This window comes from Tinamus guttatus, unplaced genomic scaffold (genome assembly GCF_059628265.1).
Source record: "Tinamus guttatus ecotype Peru unplaced genomic scaffold, ASM5962826v1 Tinamus_guttatus_pri_ptg000339l, whole genome shotgun sequence".
In the NCBI taxonomy this organism is placed as follows: Eukaryota; Metazoa; Chordata; class Aves; order Tinamiformes; family Tinamidae; genus Tinamus; species Tinamus guttatus.
The window spans coordinates 112,416-132,177 of NW_028288873.1; the positions used below are offsets into that span (position 1 = coordinate 112,416).

General features: G+C 68.4%; 4 protein-coding genes across 4 annotated transcripts in view; 1 reads left to right on the top strand and 3 right to left on the bottom strand.

The window, feature by feature from the left end:
• The window catches only part of LOC104572241 (NF-kappa-B inhibitor-interacting Ras-like protein 2), a 208,426-nt gene that overhangs the window by 110,727 nt on the left and 77,937 nt on the right, over positions 1-19,762 (bottom strand). The window lies entirely within an intron of this gene.
• HAP1 (huntingtin associated protein 1) lies at positions 2,633-8,319 on the top strand. The gene is given in 18 exon segments (XM_088529698.1): positions 2,633-2,766; positions 4,480-4,556; positions 4,593-4,596; positions 4,631-4,743; positions 4,814-4,914; positions 4,989-5,097; positions 5,215-5,244; positions 5,246-5,294; positions 5,379-5,509; positions 5,602-5,676; positions 5,750-5,887; positions 5,957-6,024; positions 6,097-6,174; positions 6,176-6,299; positions 6,340-6,637; positions 6,745-6,963; positions 7,288-7,390; positions 8,040-8,319. Coding segments are annotated over 18 exon segments (2,094 nt in total). The 5' UTR covers positions 2,633-2,669.
• On the bottom strand, positions 9,331-9,667 carry LOC148593729 (gastrin/cholecystokinin-like peptide). Its single transcript, XM_088529704.1, has 2 exons — positions 9,517-9,667; positions 9,331-9,443 (listed from the first exon to the last, which is right to left on the bottom strand). The coding sequence occupies exons 1-2, from the start codon at positions 9,665-9,667 to the stop codon at positions 9,331-9,333; spliced, it is 264 nt and encodes an 87-aa protein (XP_088385830.1).
• Positions 12,203-13,510, bottom strand: EIF1 (eukaryotic translation initiation factor 1). Its single transcript, XM_088529716.1, has 4 exons — positions 13,359-13,510; positions 12,893-13,056; positions 12,703-12,804; positions 12,203-12,424 (listed from the first exon to the last, which is right to left on the bottom strand). The coding sequence occupies exons 1-4, from the start codon at positions 13,387-13,389 to the stop codon at positions 12,380-12,382; spliced, it is 342 nt and encodes a 113-aa protein (XP_088385842.1). The 5' UTR covers positions 13,390-13,510; the 3' UTR covers positions 12,203-12,379.

Consider the following 19,762-nt stretch of genomic DNA (forward strand, 5'->3'; position numbering starts at 1 on the left):
GCACCGGGACGCGGGAGCAGGGCCTGCCCTGGGGAGCATCCTCTGCCCCGGCCTTGGGGCAGCTCCCCGCAGCGTTGGGAAGAGCCGGGAGCTGGGGTGCCTGCGGGGCGCTCGGGTCCGCTCGGGGCTCACGCCGCTTGTCCGCAGGCGCCGGTCGAGGACGGGAGCGCCGGGCCGGGCGCCGGGCCGCCCCCCATGGCCGCCGGCCCCCCGACGTGACGCTCGCCAAGCTGGACATCCCGCCGGAGCGCCCGCCCGCCCCGCGCCCCCGGGCCCCCGCGCCCCGCCGCGATGCCGCCACCGTCACCGGTGGGTAGCGGGGGACAAGGCGGGCCGGGGAGCCCGGGTGCTCGCGGCGCGGTGGCCACGAGGTGGCAGCAGGAGGCGCGAGAGCGGGAGCTGCGAGAGGATGGGATGGGGGATCCTTGGGGATGGGGGGGTCCTGCACGCGGGACCCCAAATCCGCGGGCACTGAGCAGCCCCAAACCTGGGGATGGGCCGTGGGGGTGCAGAAGGGGCCGCCGCCCTAGAGTGCCCCCAACCCCACAGCCCCTTTCCCGCACCCCTATGTCACCCGATATCACTGTAACGCGGCTGCCCGGCCCCTCCAGATCTGCACAGCGGCGGTGACATCCCCGAGGTGGAGATCGTCAGCCTGCTGGGCGAGCGGCTGCCCCGCTACAAGCTGCGGGCGGACTCCGTCTTCGGCTACGAGCACGACGACTGGCTGCGCGCGCCGCTGCTGCCGCCCGGCGCCGCGGCCGCCCTCACGCCCCGGCAGCTCGAGGAGACTCTGCGCTACTTCGGTGAGCGCCCGGCGCGGGCACGTCGCCTGCGCCGGAGCTAATCGGAGCTAACGGGATTGCTCGGCTGGATTTCCTCGCCCAGAACATCCCGGGCTAATTCCGGGAGCTGCTTCTGCGGAGCTGAGCCGGATGCGTGGAGGGGGAGAGATCCATGCGCCCGGGCTGGGCCGTAGCTGCCGGGTGGGAATGGGACCCGCTGTGTCATGGGGATCGTGGCAGGGGCTTTGGGGGTCCCGAGTGCATCCGCTTCCTCCGGAGCATAAGGCAGTGCAGGGAATGGTCACTAGCAGGAGCAGCTAAGGAGGTGCTGGGATGCAGGGGATGTTCCCCAGCTCTGACATCCTGGGATTCAGGCACCCGGAGCTGCCTGCAATGGGCAGCACATGTGGCCACCATCGAGGGCCGGTTCCCAGCCGGGCGCCGGGGCTGGCAGGGGGCACAGACGGGATTAGCTGCGATCCGTTGTCGTCCCCGCCTTGGCCTACATGTGTGGGGGGCGGGTGCAGGATTAGGCCGAGGGGCCGGGCTGGGGGAAGTGGGGCAGTAGGGACAGATGGGGCTGATGGCCCCCGCCTGGTCCCTTCCCCTCCTGCCGCTGCCGCGCTCGGCCGAGGACGCGGAGCAAGGAGCGCACGGAGGCCCCTCCGGCCCCGCGGCCACGTTCCTGCCCGGCACCTGGTGTTGGCGGGTGCCACCGGGGCGGGCGCTCAGGCAGCCTCATCCCTTTGCCCCCACCCTAAGCTGCCCTCAGAAATAGCCCCCCGTAAGCTGCTTGCGCAGAGGCGCCGCAGTGGGACCTGCCTGCGGGAGCAAATCCCCCGCAGCGGATTAGGAAGAAGCAGCTCCTGCCTTTCCAGGAAGCGCCTCGTGCGAGAGGCCCAGAGCAGCATGGGGGGTGCCCAGCCCCAGTCCCAGCCCCAGGGGGATCCGTTTGCAGCGGGACATGGGGATTTGGGATTTGGGCGCTGGTGCAGCGGGTGGGAGCCCCATTAGCAGATAAAGCCATGGTGCAGTGTAGCGGGGAGCAGCTCTGCCGGCCCCTCTGCTTCTGAGGCTCGTGCTGTAGTGACCACGAGCACTCGGGGGTGGGCACGGTGCATTTATCCCCACGAGAGACCTGACCCGCTCGGTGAGCTGTGCCAGCCGCCCCCCATCACGGCCCTCCTGCCCGCGGCGCCTGCGCTACGGGCTGGCAGCTCCTCTATAATTTATGGCCATTGTTATTTATTTATTTGCCTCTGCTTCTGCTGCCCTGCATGGAGTGGGGGGATTGGTGGGTGCTGCCGAGGGGTCACCCCAGCCCCTCTCCTCTGTGGAGCATGGGCGACGATGGCAGAGGGAGACCCCAAGGTGGGGACATGGGCCCGGGCAGAGGTGGCCAAAGGAGGGGCAGGGGACACCCTGGTCCTGTGCACGAGCTGCCTTTGGGGTGGGAGACCCCAAATCTCCCCTCGCTGGGGGCAGAAGCTGCTGCCTGCGCGTGGCCCGTCTGGGGGCAGCCCCAGCGCTGCTGCTGCGACCCCTCCGCGTCGTCCCCGCCAGTCAGGGCAGCGTGTCCCCAGGGAGCCCCACGGTGCCCCGCGTCCTGGGGGGTGCCTGGCGGGACCCCCGCCCGTGTCCCCGGGGCTCCCTATGGGACGCGGCGCCGCGGGGCGGGCGCGGATGGGGGGAACGGGGCGGCCCCGGGACCGCCCCCAGCCCCGCGCCCGCCCCCGGCCGCGCGGCAGGTGCGCGCAGACCCTATAAGAGGGGCCGGAGCCGCCGGCGCGGGGTGGAGCGGCGGGAGGCGGCTCGGTTCGGTCCAGCCCGGCCCGGACGCGGCTCGGTTCGGTCCAGCCCGGCCCGGCCGGACGCGGTCTCACCATGGAGATCTGGAGCAGTCCCGCTGCTTACGACGAGCTGAGCGGGAGCGCGGAGCCGGGCGGCAGCGCCGACCCCATCGCCCGCGAGCTGGAGGAAGGTGAGACCGGCCCGGCTCGGCCTGGCGTGGCTTGGCTTGGTTCGACTCTGGCTCGCGGGGCAGTGGGCCGTGCCGTAGCGGCTCCCGTGGGGCGGGCAGGGTCCGGCGTGGGTCGTGTCGGTGCTGTGGGGTCTTTGTGGAGGTGGCTCCCACCCTGTGCCCCGTCCCATGGGAGCTGCTGCCGGGAGCTGCTGTCCCCCCTCCATTGGGGCCTGGCCCAGGCCTTGCACCCCTCTGGGACAGGGATGTCCCCACTGGGGCTGACCCACCTGTGCTGGGGCTGCGGGTCCCCACGAGCGGGGGGTCCCCGGGGAAGCGCGTGCAGGTCCCGCATCCCGCTGGATGGGGCGTGGGATGGGGAGGGCGCTCGGTGCGTACGTGTTTGCGGGCGCCGCAGCCCCCAGCGGCTCCCAGGGCTGCTGCTTGCTCCCGCCCTAACGATGCTCATGCTCTAATTACTTCCAATTATGGCTCGTCTGCCTGACGAGGCGCAGTTGGGACCCCTGCGGGGAGCGGGCCCCCATTGGGGCGGGGGGCAGCCCGGCCTGCCCCGCTCTCCCTGCGGACGTGCCAGCGCGGTAATGGGATCTGCCTGGCCGGGACAGGGCGGCGTGGCAGGGGGTGGCAGGTGGGGACATCGCCCTGGCAGCGTTTGCCCGGTGACGCCACCCACGGCGGGGGCGACGCGGGCAGGATTTGCGCCTTGAGCCGCTCCTGCTAACCCACTTTCTGCAGTGGGGGCAGCGGGGGCCGGCGCCAGGCCCTGAGCAGAGCCGGCGGCTCGGTGACGGGAAACAGGGAACGAGCCGGACCGTGAGGGCTGGGGCAAAGCGGCCACGGTGCCGCAGGGCCTCGCGCTTGGTGCCGGCCGCATCCTGCCACACGGCTCGGCGCTGCCATCTGGGCCCGTGCCCGGCGCTTCCTGGCAGCCTCTGCAAGTGCCCTTGGCAGGATGGATGCCAGGGGGCCAGTGGCCCTGTCCTTGCGCTGCCTCTTCCAATGGGATGCACAGATCCAGCCTTGTGCTGAGTGCTGAGGATAACCCGCGCGCTCCCCATCCCCTTGCTCCCGGCTGCCGCAACGTGTCACGTCGCGTATGCTGGGAGCCAGGCTGAGCACTGCTAACGCTCGCTGCGCTTGTGAGCCGGGCTGGGCCGGCTCCCTGTGCTCCAGCTCTGCTCGGCCAGCGTCTGCGCCGAGAAACTAGGGCAGCGCTGGCTGGGGAGATTTGGGGGAGGGCGGCTGAGACAGATTGAAGGTGACAGAGCCTCGCAGCCCAGTGCCGCGCGATGCCACCGATTCCTGTTGACGCCAGAGTTTCCAGCCCGGCTCCTTGCTGCAGATGTCACCTGCGATCCCGTCTCCGCAGTTTCCCCATCCCCTCCTTCCCGTCTGTGTGGTGTTCGGTGGCCGGGAGGGCAGACGGGGAAGGTGCTGGTTTTGGAGGGGGGAGCTCGGCGTGCTGCCCCGAGTCAGGGCAGGGACATTGCGGTCCCCAACTTCGCTCCGTTGCACCGAGGCTGCTGGTGCCGGGCAAATGTGGGGTCCCAGCACGGAGCACCGGTGCAGCCCGCGGTGTCCTGTCCCGCAAGCCCGGGTGGGATGGGGAATGCGGAGGGTAGAGCAGCAGCGCGGGGCTGGTGTACGTGCAGCGAGCTGCGTCCGTGCTCTGCCGCGGCCCAGGCGTGCTCACCGCTCGCCCTCGCTCCCCAGTGCTGTGCGCCGAGCGCGTGAGCAGGATCACCAAGACCTACCACGACATCGATGCTGTCACCAACCTGCTGGAAGAGGTAATGCCAGGGCTGGCGGGACATGCGGGTGGGCAGGGGCGTCTGGGTGACACCGTCTTGTTCCCCCGCAGAAGGAGCGGACCTGGAGCTGGCCGCGCGCATCGGGCAGTCGCTGCTGAAGCAGAACCGGAGCCTGACGGAGCGCAACGAGCTGCTGGAGGAGCAGCTGGAGCTGGCCAAGGAGGAGGTGCCGGCGGGGGGCACGCGGGGCGCGGGTACCCGCTGCCCGCCCGCCCTGACGCCCCGGGCCCCCGCAGATCGCCCAGCTGCGCCACGAGGTCTCCATGCGCGACGACCTGCTGCACTTCTACACCACGAGCACGGAGGAGAGCGAGCCGGGCTCCGCCGCCTCCACGCCGTGAGCGAGCAGGGCCAGGGGGACCGGGCCGGCGGGGGCAGCGCGTGGGGGCTCAGCTCGTCCCCGCACCGCAGGCTGCGCCGGCGCGAGTCCTCGCCCTCCCTGCAGCACTACCTGCAGTGCGACGTCCTGCAGCAGAAGCTCAAGGGCCTCGAGGAGGAGAACCAGAAGCTGCGCCTGGAGGTGAGGGGGGCCCGACGGGATGCACGGAGCCCGGTGCAAAGGCCACCCAAGGGGTTTGGCCAGCGGTGGCCCTGGGGAGGCTGGTGGCCGCGCTCAGCCCCCATCCCGCTCCCTCAGGCCACCAGCATTGCCACCGAGACCTGCCAGTTACGAGGAGCAGGAGCAGCAGCTGATGATCGACTGCGTGGAGCAGTTCTGTACGTGCGGGCTGGACGGGGGGGCGCGTGGGGCCGGCACGTGCAAGGCTCCCCGTCGGTGCCATCCCCGCCGTGTCCCCGCAGCCGAGGCCAGCCGGCAGGTGAGCCGCCTCTCGGAGGAGCTGGCGCGCAAGGCGGAGGACACGGCGCGGCAGCAGGACGAGATCAGCCAGCTGCTGGCGCAGGTGGTGGAGCTGCAGCACAAGTGCCGCGCGGTGAGCGCCCCGTCCCCGCGCGTCCCCGTCCCCGCGCGTCCCCGTCCCCGGGCCGGGCTGGCAGCCGCATCCTGCCCTGCTCGTGCCCGCAGTACGGCGCCGAGGTGGAGGAGCTCCAGCAGCACCTGGCCGTGGCCAAGGAGGCGCAGCAGCAGCTGCGCACGGAGGTGAGAGGGGCTGCGTGGGGGACCTGCCCCGCCACGGGGACCCTGCGCCCTGACGCGGCGCCCGCGGCCGCAGCTGCGGGACCTGCAGGAGAAGTACGCGGAGTGCGGCGGGATGCTGCAGGAGGCCCGCGCCGAGGTCAAGAGCCTGCGCAGCCGCAGCCTGCCCAGCGGCGCCGTGGGCCGCTACGGAGCGCCCAGCCTGCTGCCCCTGGTGAGCCCGCGGCCGGGGGGGGCCCGCGCCGCCCGCCCCCCGCCGCTCACGCCGGCCCCGTGTCCCCAGGACTCGCTGGCCGCCGAGATCAAGGGCACCATGCGCAAGGGAGCGGAGGGCTCCTCCTCGGACTACAAGTGAGGGCCGGGCATGGGAATCCCAGGGGTGGCAGCGGTGGCGCTGGCTCCATCTCCGCATCCTTCCCGCAGGAGCTGCCTGCGCGTCTTCGAGACGGTGAGAGCCGTGAACCAGGCGGCCAGGGCCCGCTCGTGCTGCGAGTCGCCCCGACCCGCGCAGCCCTCGGGCCCGTCCTCAGCGGGGGGCCAGCACCCCCCGCGGCAGCGACTACGGCACTGGCCCGGTTCCCGAGCCCCCGGCGGGGCGCGCGGTGAGTGCGGCGCGGGACGGAGCGGTGCCTATGGATCCCTATGGAGCCAGGGCCCTGATGGCAGCGCTCCGGCAGGGCCGCGGTGCCGGGCCAGCAGACCCTGGAGGCGGCGCTGCAGCGGCTGTCGGCGCGGCAGGAGAGCCACGCGGCCGAGCGCTCCTTCTTCGACGCGGAGCGGGAGCACAAGCTGCGGCGCCTGCACGAGGCCGAGAGCTCCAGCGGCGCCCTCAGCCCCGCCGGCAGCGTCGCCTCTGCCGGCACCGCCGGCTCCGGCGCTTCCGAGCTCACGGCTGCCTCCGGCTTCTCCCTGGGCTCCCTCTCCTACCTGCCCGACAAGCTGCAGATCGTGAAGCCCCTGGAAGGTGCGGGGAGAGCCAGGGTCTCATTCCCACCATCCTGGATGGCCCCTGGCCTTCCCGTGGTCCGGCTGGGTCCTGTGATGCCATCTCGGCCCCTGTCTCCTTTCCAGGCTCTGTGACGCTCCATCACTGGCAGCAGCTGGCGCGGCCCGACCTGGGCAGCGTCCTGGTGCCGCGGCCCGGCGTCCTCACCAAAGACTTTCGGCAGCTGGACGTGGACCTGGAGCAGGTCTACACCCTGGCCGACCTGGAGGAGGACGACGTGGACGCGGGCGCCTTCGTGCTGCTCCCTACCTCGATGCCCGCCCGGGCCAAGGAGCGGCGCGGCGGTGAGCGCAGGGCCGGGGGCGCCTGCCGGCTCCCCCCCGCGCCGCCGCTCTGCGCCCCGCTGCCCTGTCCCCCCTGCCCGTCTGTCCCCCCTGTGCCTGCTCCTTCTGTCCCATCCCGCACAGCCGCAGCCCCGGGGCAGCTCTCCTGGGCCCCCGCAATGGGCAGCGCTCCCGATGAGCTGTGATCCGGCTGTGCGGAGAGGCTGGGATAACCGGGAGATGCCAGGGTGGGATTGCAGCCTTCTCCGTCCCCGCTGCTCCCTGCATTCCCACCTCCCCGTGTGCCACCCGCTCCCCTAACCCGCGCTCTCCTGTCCCTTCCAGTGTTCCTCTCTGTTAACAACCTCCCCCAGACCCCGTCCACCTTCACCATCACCACCTGCCGCGTCCTCCACCCCACCACCGAGAGCACCAGGGTGACGGCCAGGTAAGGGGGTGTCACTCTGCCTGTGCTGGCCCTGCTGCGACTGTCCCCTTTGCCGCTTTGATGCTGTGGCCTGAGCACCAGGGACTTGCTCCCTGGCCATGGTGATGGCCCTGCATGAGCTGGGACAAGAGCAGCACTCGCCGTGTGTGGACAGAGAGATGATTTTCCTGGGAGCCACCAAGGATTTTGCTACCTCCTTTCCCTCCCTTATGGGCCCCAGGGGCCCCAAGGCCTTTCCCAGCTCCAGAGCTGCCCCTGTGTCTGCACTGCTTGTTCCTGGCTCTTTCCCTGCTGATTCCTGTCCAACCTCCTCCTTCCCCTTTGCTGCTGCCCCGAGGAGGAGCAGGGGCTCTGGGGGGTCACTGTGGGGCGAGGGGGCCCCTGAGCCCTTTCCCCTTTTGCTCATGTGCTGGGGGGCAGCACACAGTGCCCGGCTCTACAACTGCTCTTAGCATTGTCCAAGCCCCTGTTAGTGCTGGAGACTCCCAGTTTTGGGGGGCTGCAGCCTTCCAAAGGCTCAGGAGGGCCAAGGAGCTTTGGTGGGGGAGTGGGGGGCAGCTCCTCATGCTGCTGGGGGGCACGGGCAGCCCCTGCACCGCGTCCCCAGCACAACCGCGGGGTCCCCTGATGCGCTGCTCTCTCCCCGCAGCCTCTCTCACGCCGTCGTGCCTTCTTGTGGGCCCGTTGCGGGGCTGAGCGGCGGCGGCGGCGGCACCGGCCCGGCAGCACCGTCCCCCCGCGCCCGCCTGGGCCTCGTGCCGCTGCTGCTGGCGCGGGGCATCTCGGCGGCGCCGCCACGGCCCCCCGCGCCCGGCAGCATCTTCAGCCTGAACCTGGTGGCCAAGCTGCGGCGCCTGGGGCTGCACCGCGTGGTGGCCCGCGGCGAGACGTCCTACGCGCAGGGCGCGCACGGCGACGGCCCCACGTGACGGCCGAGGAGCCGCCGCCGCCCTCCAGCCTCTCCTCGGGCCGCGGGGATGAGCCCTGGCTCCTGCCTTGGCGCCGCGGGGCCCGGCCCGCCCTTCCTGTGGATTTTCTCAGGGAAATGCCCGGCTCCCTGCCCCTGGCATCGCGGACATGGATATGGGCCCAGGGCTGCACGCAGGAGGCCCCCGGGTACCAAGGACGGTTCCTGCTCCGCCGGCCGGGGGGCCATGGGAGAGGTCCCCGCTCCGGCACAGGGAGCTGGGGCAGCCCCGGGGCTGCTTTTAAAGCAAACACCGTTTGTTGTTGTCGTTTTTGTGCTCAGTAAGTAGAAAGGGGAGGAAAAGCCTCCCCTGCGCCCGGACTCGCGTTTGCTCCCACCGGTGCATCCCCGGCACCGGCTCTGTCCAATAAACGTGACACGGTGGAAGAGCTCCCGTGGGCCGCGTCTGCAACCGCCCTTCCCCTCCGTTCCCAGCCTGGGACACCTGGGATGCTCCCAAGCCCAGAATGGATGATCATCCGAATGGATGTTTAAGGATGATCAGGGGCCTGGAGAAGAGAAGGCCGAGACAGGACCTGAGCAGTGTCTAGAAGTACCTCAAGGGAGGCCGTGAGGAGGATGGTGCTGGCCTCTTTTCACTGGTGGCCACCGACAGAACTAGAGGTAATGGCCACAAACTGAAACACCAAAAGTTCCACAGGAGCTTAAAAAATTTTTCCTTAACAGTGAGGGTGCCAGAGCACTGGAACAGGCTGCCCAGAGAGGTTGTGGAGTCTCCTTCGCTGGAGATCTTCAAACCCCCTTGGACGCAGCCCTGTGCCACGTGCTCTAGGTGACCCTGCGTGTGCAGGGGGTTGGACTGGATGATCCCTAGAGGTCCCTTCCAACCTTGAGCATTCTATGATTCTATGAATGCCCAGCAGGACCTTCCCCAGGAAGAAGGGCACGCGGGGCTGCAGCGCCAACACGCTTTATTGGGGGAGCTGGTGGCGGGAGCGCGCGGAGCGCTGCGCTAGGCGCCCTCGTCGGCGCTGCGGCGGCCGAAGTCCATCCAGTCGGGGTAGTAGTAGAGCTCGTGCAGGGCCTCGGCGTCGGGCAGCGCGGGGCCCTGCCGGGCGCCCAGCTCTGCGGGCGAAGGGGCCGTCAGCGGCGCCGCGGTGAGCGGGGGGCCGCGCGGGGCGGCGGGGGGCCGCGGTACCTGCGAGCAGCTGCGGCAGCAGCCGCGGCTCCGGCTCCAGGTTGCGGCTGCGGCGCGGGGCGCGGGGCCAGCGCGGGTCCTCGGCGGCCGCGCGGGCGACGCAGGCGGCGGCGGCGACGAGCACGAGGCCGAAGCACACGCGGCTCCTCATCGCTGCGGGCAGCGGCCGTGAGGAGCCGCCCGGCGCATCCCAACGCATCCCGGTGCATCCCGGCGCATCCCGGCGCCCGCTCCCCCAGCCCCGCTCACCTGCGGCTCCGCGGAGGCAGCACCGGCCACGGTCCCGGTCCTGGCGCTGCTTTAACGGTGCCGCCGCCGCCCGCTCCGCCCCGGTGCCACCCCCCGCAAGGACAAACACACCCGTAGGGTTTTGCGCTCGCAGACACGCAGGGATACACGTGTGTTTGTCTACATGTCAGTAAAACAGCGGCCCTGCCAATGCATGTGTGCACAGACGGGTATGAACACATCTGCACACACATCTGTATGTCCTTGTGTGCACATACATACACCCCTATACAAGCACGGGTGCATTTGAGTGTCGGTGTTTTCAACCCTCCCCTGCTGGGGCTGAGCTGCTTTGCCCCTCCAAGTGCCTGCACCCCCTCCAGCATTGGCACTTGCCCCGTGTGTGCCTCTCCCTCCTGCAGTCCTGGGAAGGGGGGGGGGTCCTGCCCGCAGCCCCACGTCAGCGATGGCCAATATCGGCCCTGCTCAAATAAACCGTAAACAAATGGGTTTTCGATGGGCAGGAAGGGCGCCGCGCGCGGCACCGCGGCGATCGATCGCCCGCAGGGAGCAAACAAATTGTTTGGCCATTTCTGGCTTTTAATGCTGCAATCGGGGGCCAAATGAGGCTGGGTGCGCGGCGGGTGCTTCCTCCGGCCGCGCTGCCCGGCAGCTCCTTGACGCACGTTTGCAATGACCTGCATGGCCGGGACGGATCCTTCCTCCCTGCCTCCCCAGCGGAGCAGGGAGCCAAAAAATGAGGGCAAAGCTGTGGAAATCAGTGGCTTTTCTGCCCCTGTGTGGGACACGAGTGTCCCTTGTGCCGCCTGCTCATGTCTGAATGGCTGCAGAGAGCCTGGTAGGAGGCAAGGAGGGGGCATCCCCAGCAGGACACACTGCGCCAAAAACCACAGGCCCTACTGGCACCTGCATGGCCTGGGACATGGGGACAAGGGACAGATTTGTTGCAAAAAAATGCACTGGTTTATGACGAAGCAGTAGGACCTGGGGACACCATTGCTGCCTTACTGGTTTTGCCTTTCTCTTTCCCAAAGTGTCCCCCCAGGCCTCTTCCCGGCAGCGGCACAAGGTAGGGAAGCGTTCCCAGGTGCCGGGATGAACAGGCTGGATGTCAGCCCCATCCCGCAGGAGCCAGCGGACAAACCCGGCTCCGTCCTGGCTCCCCGGTGGTGCCCAGAGCTGCCCTGCGAGCTCCTGGAAGCACTGGGATGCGCCAGGGTCCTCTCCCCCGCTATGGATCTGCCCCAGGGCATTTTTATGCCGCTCTTCCATAGCAGACACAAGCTCCTGCTGGCCCGTACTCCGAGGGAGCTTGCTCTGCCCTGGACATCCCTATTCCTGGTTATTCCGAGGTGTCCAGGGGCTGCGTGAGAATGGCCCTGCCCAAAATCACAGAATTGTTACGCCTGGAAAATACCTCCAAGAAGATCGAGTCCAACTCTAACCCATCCCCATCCTCTTGCTAAACCTTGTCCCCAGCTGCCTCTCTACAGGGACGGCGACTCCACCACTCCACGTGGGCAGCCTCGTCTGCTGCTTCACCCCTCTTTCCACATAGAAATGTTCCCAGATATCCAAGCTGGATGTCCCCGTGGTGCAATTTGAGGCTGTTTCCTCTTGTCCCAAGGAGCAGCAGCCCCTGTGTGGACACAAAGCCAGGCCAGGCATGAGCGGCCACGCAGGGACAGCGCAAAGGGATCGGCTGCCGCGCAGCCCTCGTGTGCCCGTTGCTTCAACCACCCCATGGAAGAGGAAGGGCAACCGCAGAGCGGCTCCTCGGCCACCCCTTCCCGCACGCGCTCTACCCGGAATCAAACCCAGCGAGCAAGTGCTTTTGAAAATCATTTTTATTTAAATAAGACTTTAAATACATTACATAAAACATTAAAAATGAAACCAAAGTCTGTTACTTCACAGGGCATTAGGCAGCAGTTGCTAGTAACATGTAAGCTCTGCAGCTCTATCTACAATGATACTTGTTACATTAGTCCAAATTTGATCCCTTGTCAAAAGTTTAACCCACGCTGAACGGTTCAAGTATGTTACCCCAGGAGCTTTGGGCTTGTGACACCAGGGCCCGGCCTCAATTGCAGGCATCCGGCCTCAGAAGTCACTTCAGCTACTCTTCTTGCTCCAAGCTTCCCCATGTCCCTCTGCCACCAGGAGCAGGCGCTGCCTCGAGGGAGGGTGACTGTGTCCCCATCCATGTCCCAGCTCGCCTTCGGTGCCTCACTCCATGTAGGACGGCGGCGGCACCTCAAGTTTTACTGCACATTGAAGGGGAAGGAGGCAGGAGCGAGGGGAGGCTCAGGCAGCTGCTGGACTGACATGTCGAGTCCCTTGACTTAGCTTGAGACACGTGGTTAGTTTTAGCTTCAGGCTGGGCAGTGCCAAACGCCTGATTTACCTCCGTTAAATGAGGGACAGCAAGACGAGATAGCATGGGCTCGTGTCAGTTTATTACATCACTGCGTTACACTAGTCCAGACTGAACAGTGGACCCAAGGTTGTTACATTACACAAACCCGCTGGTTTTAAACTTATGACAAGGGACAGATGGGATTTTCATGGTAAGGAAGTCTTCTTGCATAAAGCTCCAGTGACCCACAGGCACTTAAAACCCATGGACTTTCAGCTGGTCGTCTTTAGCCAGTCCAATCTGTAAGAAAGGAGATGCACTTTATAGTACAAACTAAACAAGCCCTTGCTCATGTTTGTGCCCAGTTTATGCTGTAGAGTTGCCAGATATCTGCCCCAACAACCAGACTGCAAAACCTCACTGGGCGAGTTTTAACTCAAGCAAGAACAGCAAGAAAAACACCCAGAGCTTCCTCCAGAAGCCTGTTAGGCTAAGGAAACTCAAACCTACGGGGCTATTCATTAAGGCAAAGACCCACCTTCCCTTCAGACACTAGCGAGCGGCCTGAAGTACCCTACCTCCACGAGGAACTGGCAGATGTTCTTGCGCTGGTCGCCCTGCAGCTGAATCACTTCTCCATATTCAGGGTGTTCAATCACAGTACCATTGCAGGCAAATTTCTGTAGAGAAAAGGGGCAGAGAGAGGGGTGAGGGGAGGGCTGGCAGCGCGCGGTGGTGCAGCCCGCGTGCAGGGGATGGCGCACGCACCTTCTTGAAGGCTTTCACCAGCTTCTTTTTATCGTAGTCATCCGCGATGCCCTGGACGGTGGTGAGGGTCTTCCTGCCGTTGCGCTGCTGGATCCTTATATGGATGTAGTCCTCAGTGCCGGCAGGGAGCAGGTCATCACCCTTACTTGCATCAGCAAAGGGGTCTGCGGCACAGCGCGTTGTCACCGCGCCGCCGCGTCCCATTGGCCGCGCCGCCCGCCCGTCACCGCGCCGCCGCGCCCGATTGGCCGCGCCGCCCGCCCGTCAACACCATGGCCCCACCCCCTCCCCACCCCGCCCATCAGTGCGCCTCCTGGCCTCCCATTGGCCGCGCGGCCCGCCCGTCAGCGCCGCGGCCCGCCCCCGGCCCCGCCCGCCGCCGCGGCTGACGCAACGCGCCGGGAATTGCAGCTGCGCCACGGGGCGGGGCGGGGCGGCGCCGCCCCCCGCGCACAAAGGGCCTCACCGAAGGGCTGGAGGTTCTGGATAGCGGACATACGATACGCTTCCCTTCCCTCGGCGGAGGCGGCGGCGGCGGGCGCGGCGGGCGGCGGCGGCGGCGACGGCGCGGGCGGCTCCGGGCGGAGGATGCTCTCGCGGCGGCGGCTGGAGACGCTGTCAGGGGGGCGGGACCGTCGTCGCCCGCTTATATACGGCCCCGCTGTGACGCCAGCGCGCACGGCGAGCGAGGCCGCCCATTGGCTCTCGCGCCGTGACGTCAGCGCGCACGGTCGAGCGCCGCTGCGCCCCGCCCGGCGCGGGCGGCTCAGAGCGCATGCGCGGCGGCGGCGGCGCGCGGCGGCGCGTGCGCAGTGAGCGCGGCGGGCGGCCCCGGGCCTAGGCCGCGCCGCGGGCCCCGACGGAGCCGCGAGCGGCCCCGGGAGCCGCCGCCTCGCGTGGGGCTGCGGGGCGGGTCCCCGTGGTGGGGCGGGGTCCCCGGGACGTGACGGGATTCCGGCAGGATCCCTGGAGCATTCCGGGATCCTCGGGGAATTACGTGATTCCCTCGAGTGCTGCAGCATTCCTGGAGCATCACGGGATCCCCGGAGTGCGGCAGGATCCCCAAGGAATGATAGGATCCCTGGAGCATCACAGGATCCCCAGGGCAGGATTCCTGGAGGGCTACGGGATCCCTAGGGAATTGCAGGATCCCCGGGGTGGGACAGGTTCCCCAGGACATTGCAAGATCCCCAGGGATTCCCCCATGTTTGGCCAGGCACCCCGTCCCCAGCTCCCTCACACCCCTCGCTGTGATCTGCTCCAGGAGTCCCAGTGTATCCAGAGCCATTATGGTTGGAAGGGACCTTGGAGATGGTCCAGTGCAGGAGCATAACCAGAATCCCCGTTTTCCAGGCGTTTCTGCAAACTGCTTGTAGGACAGAGCTCCAAGCCACAGGCTCCGGCAGCAGGAATCGCCCATCTGGGATCCATCCGTCCCCGTAGCCTTGTGCAGGGGGATGCTCTGAGCCTACTTCACACCCCTCGTCCTGCTTCCAGCTCCTGCTAATTCCAGAGCTGGATCTCAGTGTTCAGCACTAGTAAAGCGAGCGGCCTCACGGCTTTCCCGGTGCCTGCGGGTGGCCGGAATCCGCTCACAAGGTGACGGGCTGGCTCACCAGCCCAGAGCGGGGGTGCTTCCAGGTGTCCCATCCAGCCCCCAGACTTGTTACGTGCCCTAAAAACACACCCAGCACCCAGATGTGAAGAACAGCAAATCTCCTACACAATCAGTGGGGTCAAAAGCCGCTTAGATCCAGAGGGAGATGGATAAAACTGGGCAAAGAGATGGGTATTGCCCCAGAGAGATGGGGATCCGCTGCGGGGGATCCGTGGGTCGCTCGTTCCAGAGCCAATGGCTTGTCCGAGACACCCGGTGGCCTTGGCCTCCAGCACGGGGCGATCCTGCCGGGCATTTGAGGCCATCTCTGCCATATTGGACATTTTGGAGGAGTTTTTGGCATCTGGGCCTGCTGCCCTCTGCGGGTGCCGGGCCCCATTGCATGATCTAGATGTTGCATCTCTCTTGGGGTTCTTGTTTAAGCTAAAGGCAGACTATTTATCTTGCACTAGGCAGGAGAAGCCACTTGGGGGTGTTTCAGCATCTCCCTGGCGTTCCCAAAGCACCTGCCGCTTTTGCATGTCCTTTGGTGCTGGATCAGCTGGAGAACTGGCTTAAATTTTGGTGAAAATACAGGTTTGCTCCAAACCATCGTGACCAAGCAGGGAGCCCTTCTGTCCCCGCTCTCCCTGACCAGGTGACCCAAAGCAGAAGAGGACCCGCCTGGGGCAGCACCCTGAGGTGCCCGGGCTCTCGTAGCACCTTTTCCTGATGTGTTTCGGAGCCCTCCCTGTGGACGGGCTCTGCTCCTGGCATCCCGGCCCCAGGGATCCTCCCTGGGATCTGCCGAGTGTCCGAGTGCTCCTGCGTCCCCCCGCGCTGCTCAGGTTGTCCCCAAGGAGGCGGTTTGTCATAGTGTCCCCATGCCATGCAGGGCCTTGCAGACAGACTTGGCACAGCCTGGTGCCAACCCCGTGCAAGGCAGAGCCCCCTTTTTCTTGCTTTTACCCCCAATTTTGCATCCTGGTGCCGCTGCCCTCTTGGAGCTCCCACGCAGGGCCACCCCCGCGGGGACGCTGCTCATCCTGCGCTCCCCGCGGGGTGGCAGTGCCACTGTCCCCATGCGGTGGCAGTGCTGTTGTTCCCAATGGAGTGGCATTACCGCTGTTCCCACGGGATGGCAGTGCTGCCGTCCCCACGCGGTGGCAGTGCCCCTGTCCCCGCAGGGTGGCAGTGCTGCTGTTCCCAATGGGGTGGCAGTGCCGCTGTCCCCATGTGGTGGCAGTACTGCCGTCCCCACGCGGTGGCAGTGCCGTTTTCCCCGCACGGTGGCAGTGCTGCTGTTCCCAATGGGGTGGCAGTGCCGCTGTCCCCATGTGGTGGCAGTACTGCCGTCCCCGCGCGGTGGCAGTGCCGTTTTCCCCGCACGGTGGCAGTGCCACTGTCCCCACGGGGTGGCAGTGCTGTTGTTCCCAATGGGGTGGCAGTGCCCCTGTCCCCGCAGGGTGGCAGTGCTGCTGTTCCCAATGGGGTGGCAGTGCCCCTGTCCCCGCACGGTGGCAGTGCTGCTCTCTCGCCCAGCGCTCCGGGGCTGCGGGATCCCGCACTTCCAGCCCCGGCAGAGCCGCCACTCCCGGCCGGGCAGCCTCGCGCGGCCACTGCCACGAGGGGACGGGTCCCAGCGCAGCCGGTGTCCCACGAACGGCTCCCACGAACGGGCCCCACGTCCGAGCCGGCTCCGCGGCTTCCCGCTCTGCTCGGGTCGGGCACAGCCCGGGCGCAGGACACACCGCGCTCGGGGCACCGCGCACGGAGCTGCTGCAGCGGCTGCACGGGTGCCCGAACCCGCGGCTCCCGGGGCGCACGGTGCCCCGGGTCGGGGGCTGCGCCGGCACCGGGGCTCACGGCAAACCCGGGGCGCTGCCTCCCCCTCGCCTTCCTCGCGGCTGCAAATCCTCCCGTGTCCGCGAGGTGCCGGGAGCGATCTGAGCTCCGGGCCCGGCCCCGCTCCGGCTCCTGGTCGCCCCGCGGGTGCGGGGGGCAGCGCGGGCAGGTCCCGGCCGTGTTCGGGGCTGCCCTCAGTGGGTCAGCACAGAGGGGTCAGGGGCTCCTGCGCAGAAGGGGTGGCCAATCCCTCTGGCACCGTTCCCAGGGGTCGGATGTGGCTCCTCCTGCGCTGCTGGGACCCCTGGCATGGGTCCAGCCCCCGTTTCCAAAGCCCACATTACTGCAAAGGCGTTAACCGCGGAGTGCCCGGTGTCACCGGAGCAGGGACAGGGCTCAACCCTTGGCTCTGCCTGGTGCAGTGCTGAGACCGGCGGGTTGTGACATCTGCCGCGGCCCTGGCTCGTGGGGGGTGCAGCAGGTGGTGACACCGGTCACCCCCGTGCCTGGGTCAGGGCTCGTTCAGCCCGGGGAGGGCTGGGTGCCCCGGCATGCGGAACGGCCACGTCCCCAGCCCTCTCCCTCCCGCTTGGTGACAGGATCAACGCTGTGGGGGGACGCTGGCAGCAGGGGCGCCCGGACAGGGCGGCGGGGACTGACACGAGCCAGCATGGGGGGATCCACAGTGCGATTCTGCATTCGGTTTCCTCGCTGCCAGCGTTGCTGTCATGTTGCTTGTTCCTGCACGCGGATGCTGGCAGCTGCTGCGAGCGCATTCCGGCAGCGCCTTCCTGCAGCCCCGGGCCTGGAGCTGCTCTGGTGCAGCAGGAAGGAGCCAAGGGGCCCGAGTCCCCGTGGGATGTGGAGGGATCCGGCAAGGGGGCAGGCGGGACGGTGACTCCGGCCCTGTGGAGCAGCCCCTGGCTCCGGTGCTGCCTCCTGTCCATGGATCCGGGGGGATCGCCCTGCTCCGCGACCCTGGCCGCCTGCATGAGGAGCGGTGCCGGCTGCAGCCGGAGCGTCCGTGCGGCCTCGCACCCACCTTGCCCAGCGCGTGGCACGGTCACTGCAGGGCCCCGCTGCGGGATGAGGGTCTGCACAAGCACCAGGACGTGGTGGGAGGCCGGGTCACCGTGTCCCCCTGCCCACGGGGGATCCAACCCGTCTGGCTGAGACCGCCAGGGTCCCTGGGCTGCGCTCACGCCATGGGGAGCAAGGACACGGTGCTGGGGCCACCTCCGCTGCCACGGGAGCCAGGGGACAGGGGGATCTTCTGCAGGGACGAGGGGCACGAGGGCGGCCGGGAGAGCGGGGCCAGCTCTGCGAGTTGCCCCGTTTCGCTTACGCGGCAGAACGCGAGGGCGGCCCCCTTTCCCCCCCACCTACACCACAACCGCCCCAGGGCCAAACATGGGCGCGGGGCCAGCGGCGCCGCCCGGCCCGGCCCGGCCCTGCCGGCACCGACCCAGTGCCGCGGGGCTGCCGCCTCTTGCAAAACACCTGGTGGTGCCGCCCGCCGCCCTCCTGCTCCGCGGCCGAGGCCTCTGCAGGAGCCGCGCGCGGCTCGGCCGGCGGCATCAGGCAGCCCGTGGGCACTGGGTCCCTTATCCTGGCCGGCCCGGGGGGCCGGGGAGCCTCCGCAGGCTTCGCTCGGGGGATCCGGCTGGAAAGCGGCGCCGCTGCAGCCCCTTGTCCTGGTCCGAGGCCTCCCCAGCCGCTGCTGCAGGCGGCAGAACCTGAAACTGCAGCCGGGAATGTGGCCGGAACCCCGGCCCTTCTCCAGGGGCTGGTGGCAGCGGCGGGTGATGGAGGGGACAAGCTGGTGTCCCCATCTGCCCCCAAGCACGAGGGCTGCAGGGGCCGCGCGGTGCCATGTGGCCCCAAGGCAGGACAGAGGGCTGGGATCCATCTCCAGCCGTGGCCAGGGAGGGTTTCAGGGAAATCCAGGAGCCAAACAGGGCAGTTTGGGCGAAACCCAGCAGATCTGGGGCCGCCAGGGACACTCCGTCGAGCTCCTGCTCCATCCAGGCTGCCCTCGACCCCACTCTTCGCCTTTGTGCATTTGACCCGTGCCCAAACCGGGGGGAGAAGCAGCCCCCACGTGGGTCCTGCCTCTGGGGGCTCCTGGCTGCCGGGGCAGACGCAGGCGGGGGCTGCCCCCCCGGCGGGACCTGGCCCTGCTTCCTGCTGACGCAGCCGCTTCGCGGCGGCTGCCGCGACTTGTCCCCGCTCCGCGCGCCAGCCCGGAGCCGCCCGCGGCCGCCCGCGCGTTCCCACGCGGCGCAGCCGGGCCCTGCCGGCCTCTCCCGCGCCCCGGGCGCCACCGCGTACGGGAACCCGCCGCTCCCTCCCGCTTGCAAAACCCCTTGGCCGTGACGCAGGCCGGGGGGGGGAACGGCCCCCGCGCAGCCCCGTGGCTCTGCCGCGGCCCTCGCTGCCCTCCCCGCCACAGCCCAGGCTGGCGCTGGATGGAGATGCTGCCGCATGGCCGGTGCCATCATCCCCATCCGCCTCGGGAAGCCACTTCCATGTTCCTGTGCAGCAGCAACAAAGGGCTACGGAGCCAGCAGCCTCCGAGCCCTTCCTTGCTTGTGGCAGCCGGCAGGGCTGGAGCTGCTTTTGGGGCTCGGGACAACGCGGCTCCGATGGCCCTGCAGGGACCTCAGGCCACGCTGTGCTGGGGCACACAGAGGTGGAGGGGTCCAAGGAGCCACCGTGTCCCACACCAGTGGCAACGGGCTCAGTGCTGGTCACCAGGGCTGCGCTCGCCACGGGAGCCCATCCACGTCCGTGCCGCGCTGTGCAGAGGGGCCGGGAAGGCTCCGGAGCGGCGGGAGCGCAGGGGCCGCGGCGGAGGAGACGAGGCTGGCGCGGGGCCAGCCCCCCGCCCCGCGGGAGCGTCACCTCTCAGGAACGGGGCGGCGGTGGCAGGTGCCGCCCGGCGCGGCCGCAGGAATGCGGCGGCTCCCACGCGCTCCCGCCCTGCAATTACCCGGGCGAGCTGCGGCGCGGAGCCCCCGCCGCGGGGCTGGGCGCGAGGGCCGTGGCAGCGGCGCCCGTGTGCCGGCTCCTGCCCGGCTGAGTCACCGGGGCGGGGGCGGCCCCGTGCAGGCTGCACCGGTAACACGGGGGGGCCGCGTCCTGCAGGCCGTGCCGGACCCTGTTCCGCGGTCCCGGCCGTCCCCGTGGCCGGCAGAGGTGGCTCCGGGGTCGTGGGGCTGCCCGGCACTGGGTGTTCCCATCCAGGCTGCATCCTGGCTCTTTCATTCGGATGGCCCTTCTGGGACAGCTCTGTGAGCACCATGTCCCCGCCGGCCCATTGCACCCAGGCCTGTGGTCTCTGCGGACCCCAAGGGCATCCGCAGACGGGAGCCGCTTGGCGAGGAGCCCGGTGCTCCCGCCGTGCAGCGATGCCGTCGGTGCCCGTG

Coding starts and splice junctions, on each gene's coding strand:
- LOC148593729 (XM_088529704.1), bottom strand. CDS start 9,667: ATGAGGAGCCGCGTGTGCTTCGGCCTCGTGCTCGTCGCCGCCGCCGCC. Junction 9,444..9,516: donor GCTGCCGCAGCTGCTCGCAG/GTACCGCGGCCC, acceptor CTTCGCCCGCAG/AGCTGGGCGCCCGGCAGGGC.
- EIF1 (XM_088529716.1), bottom strand. CDS start 13,389: ATGTCCGCTATCCAGAACCTCCAGCCCTTCG. Junction 13,057..13,358: donor CCAGAACCTCCAGCCCTTCG/GTGAGGCCCTTT, acceptor GCTGTGCCGCAG/ACCCCTTTGCTGATGCAAGT. Junction 12,805..12,892: donor TGGTGAAAGCCTTCAAGAAG/GTGCGTGCGCCA, acceptor TTTTCTCTACAG/AAATTTGCCTGCAATGGTAC.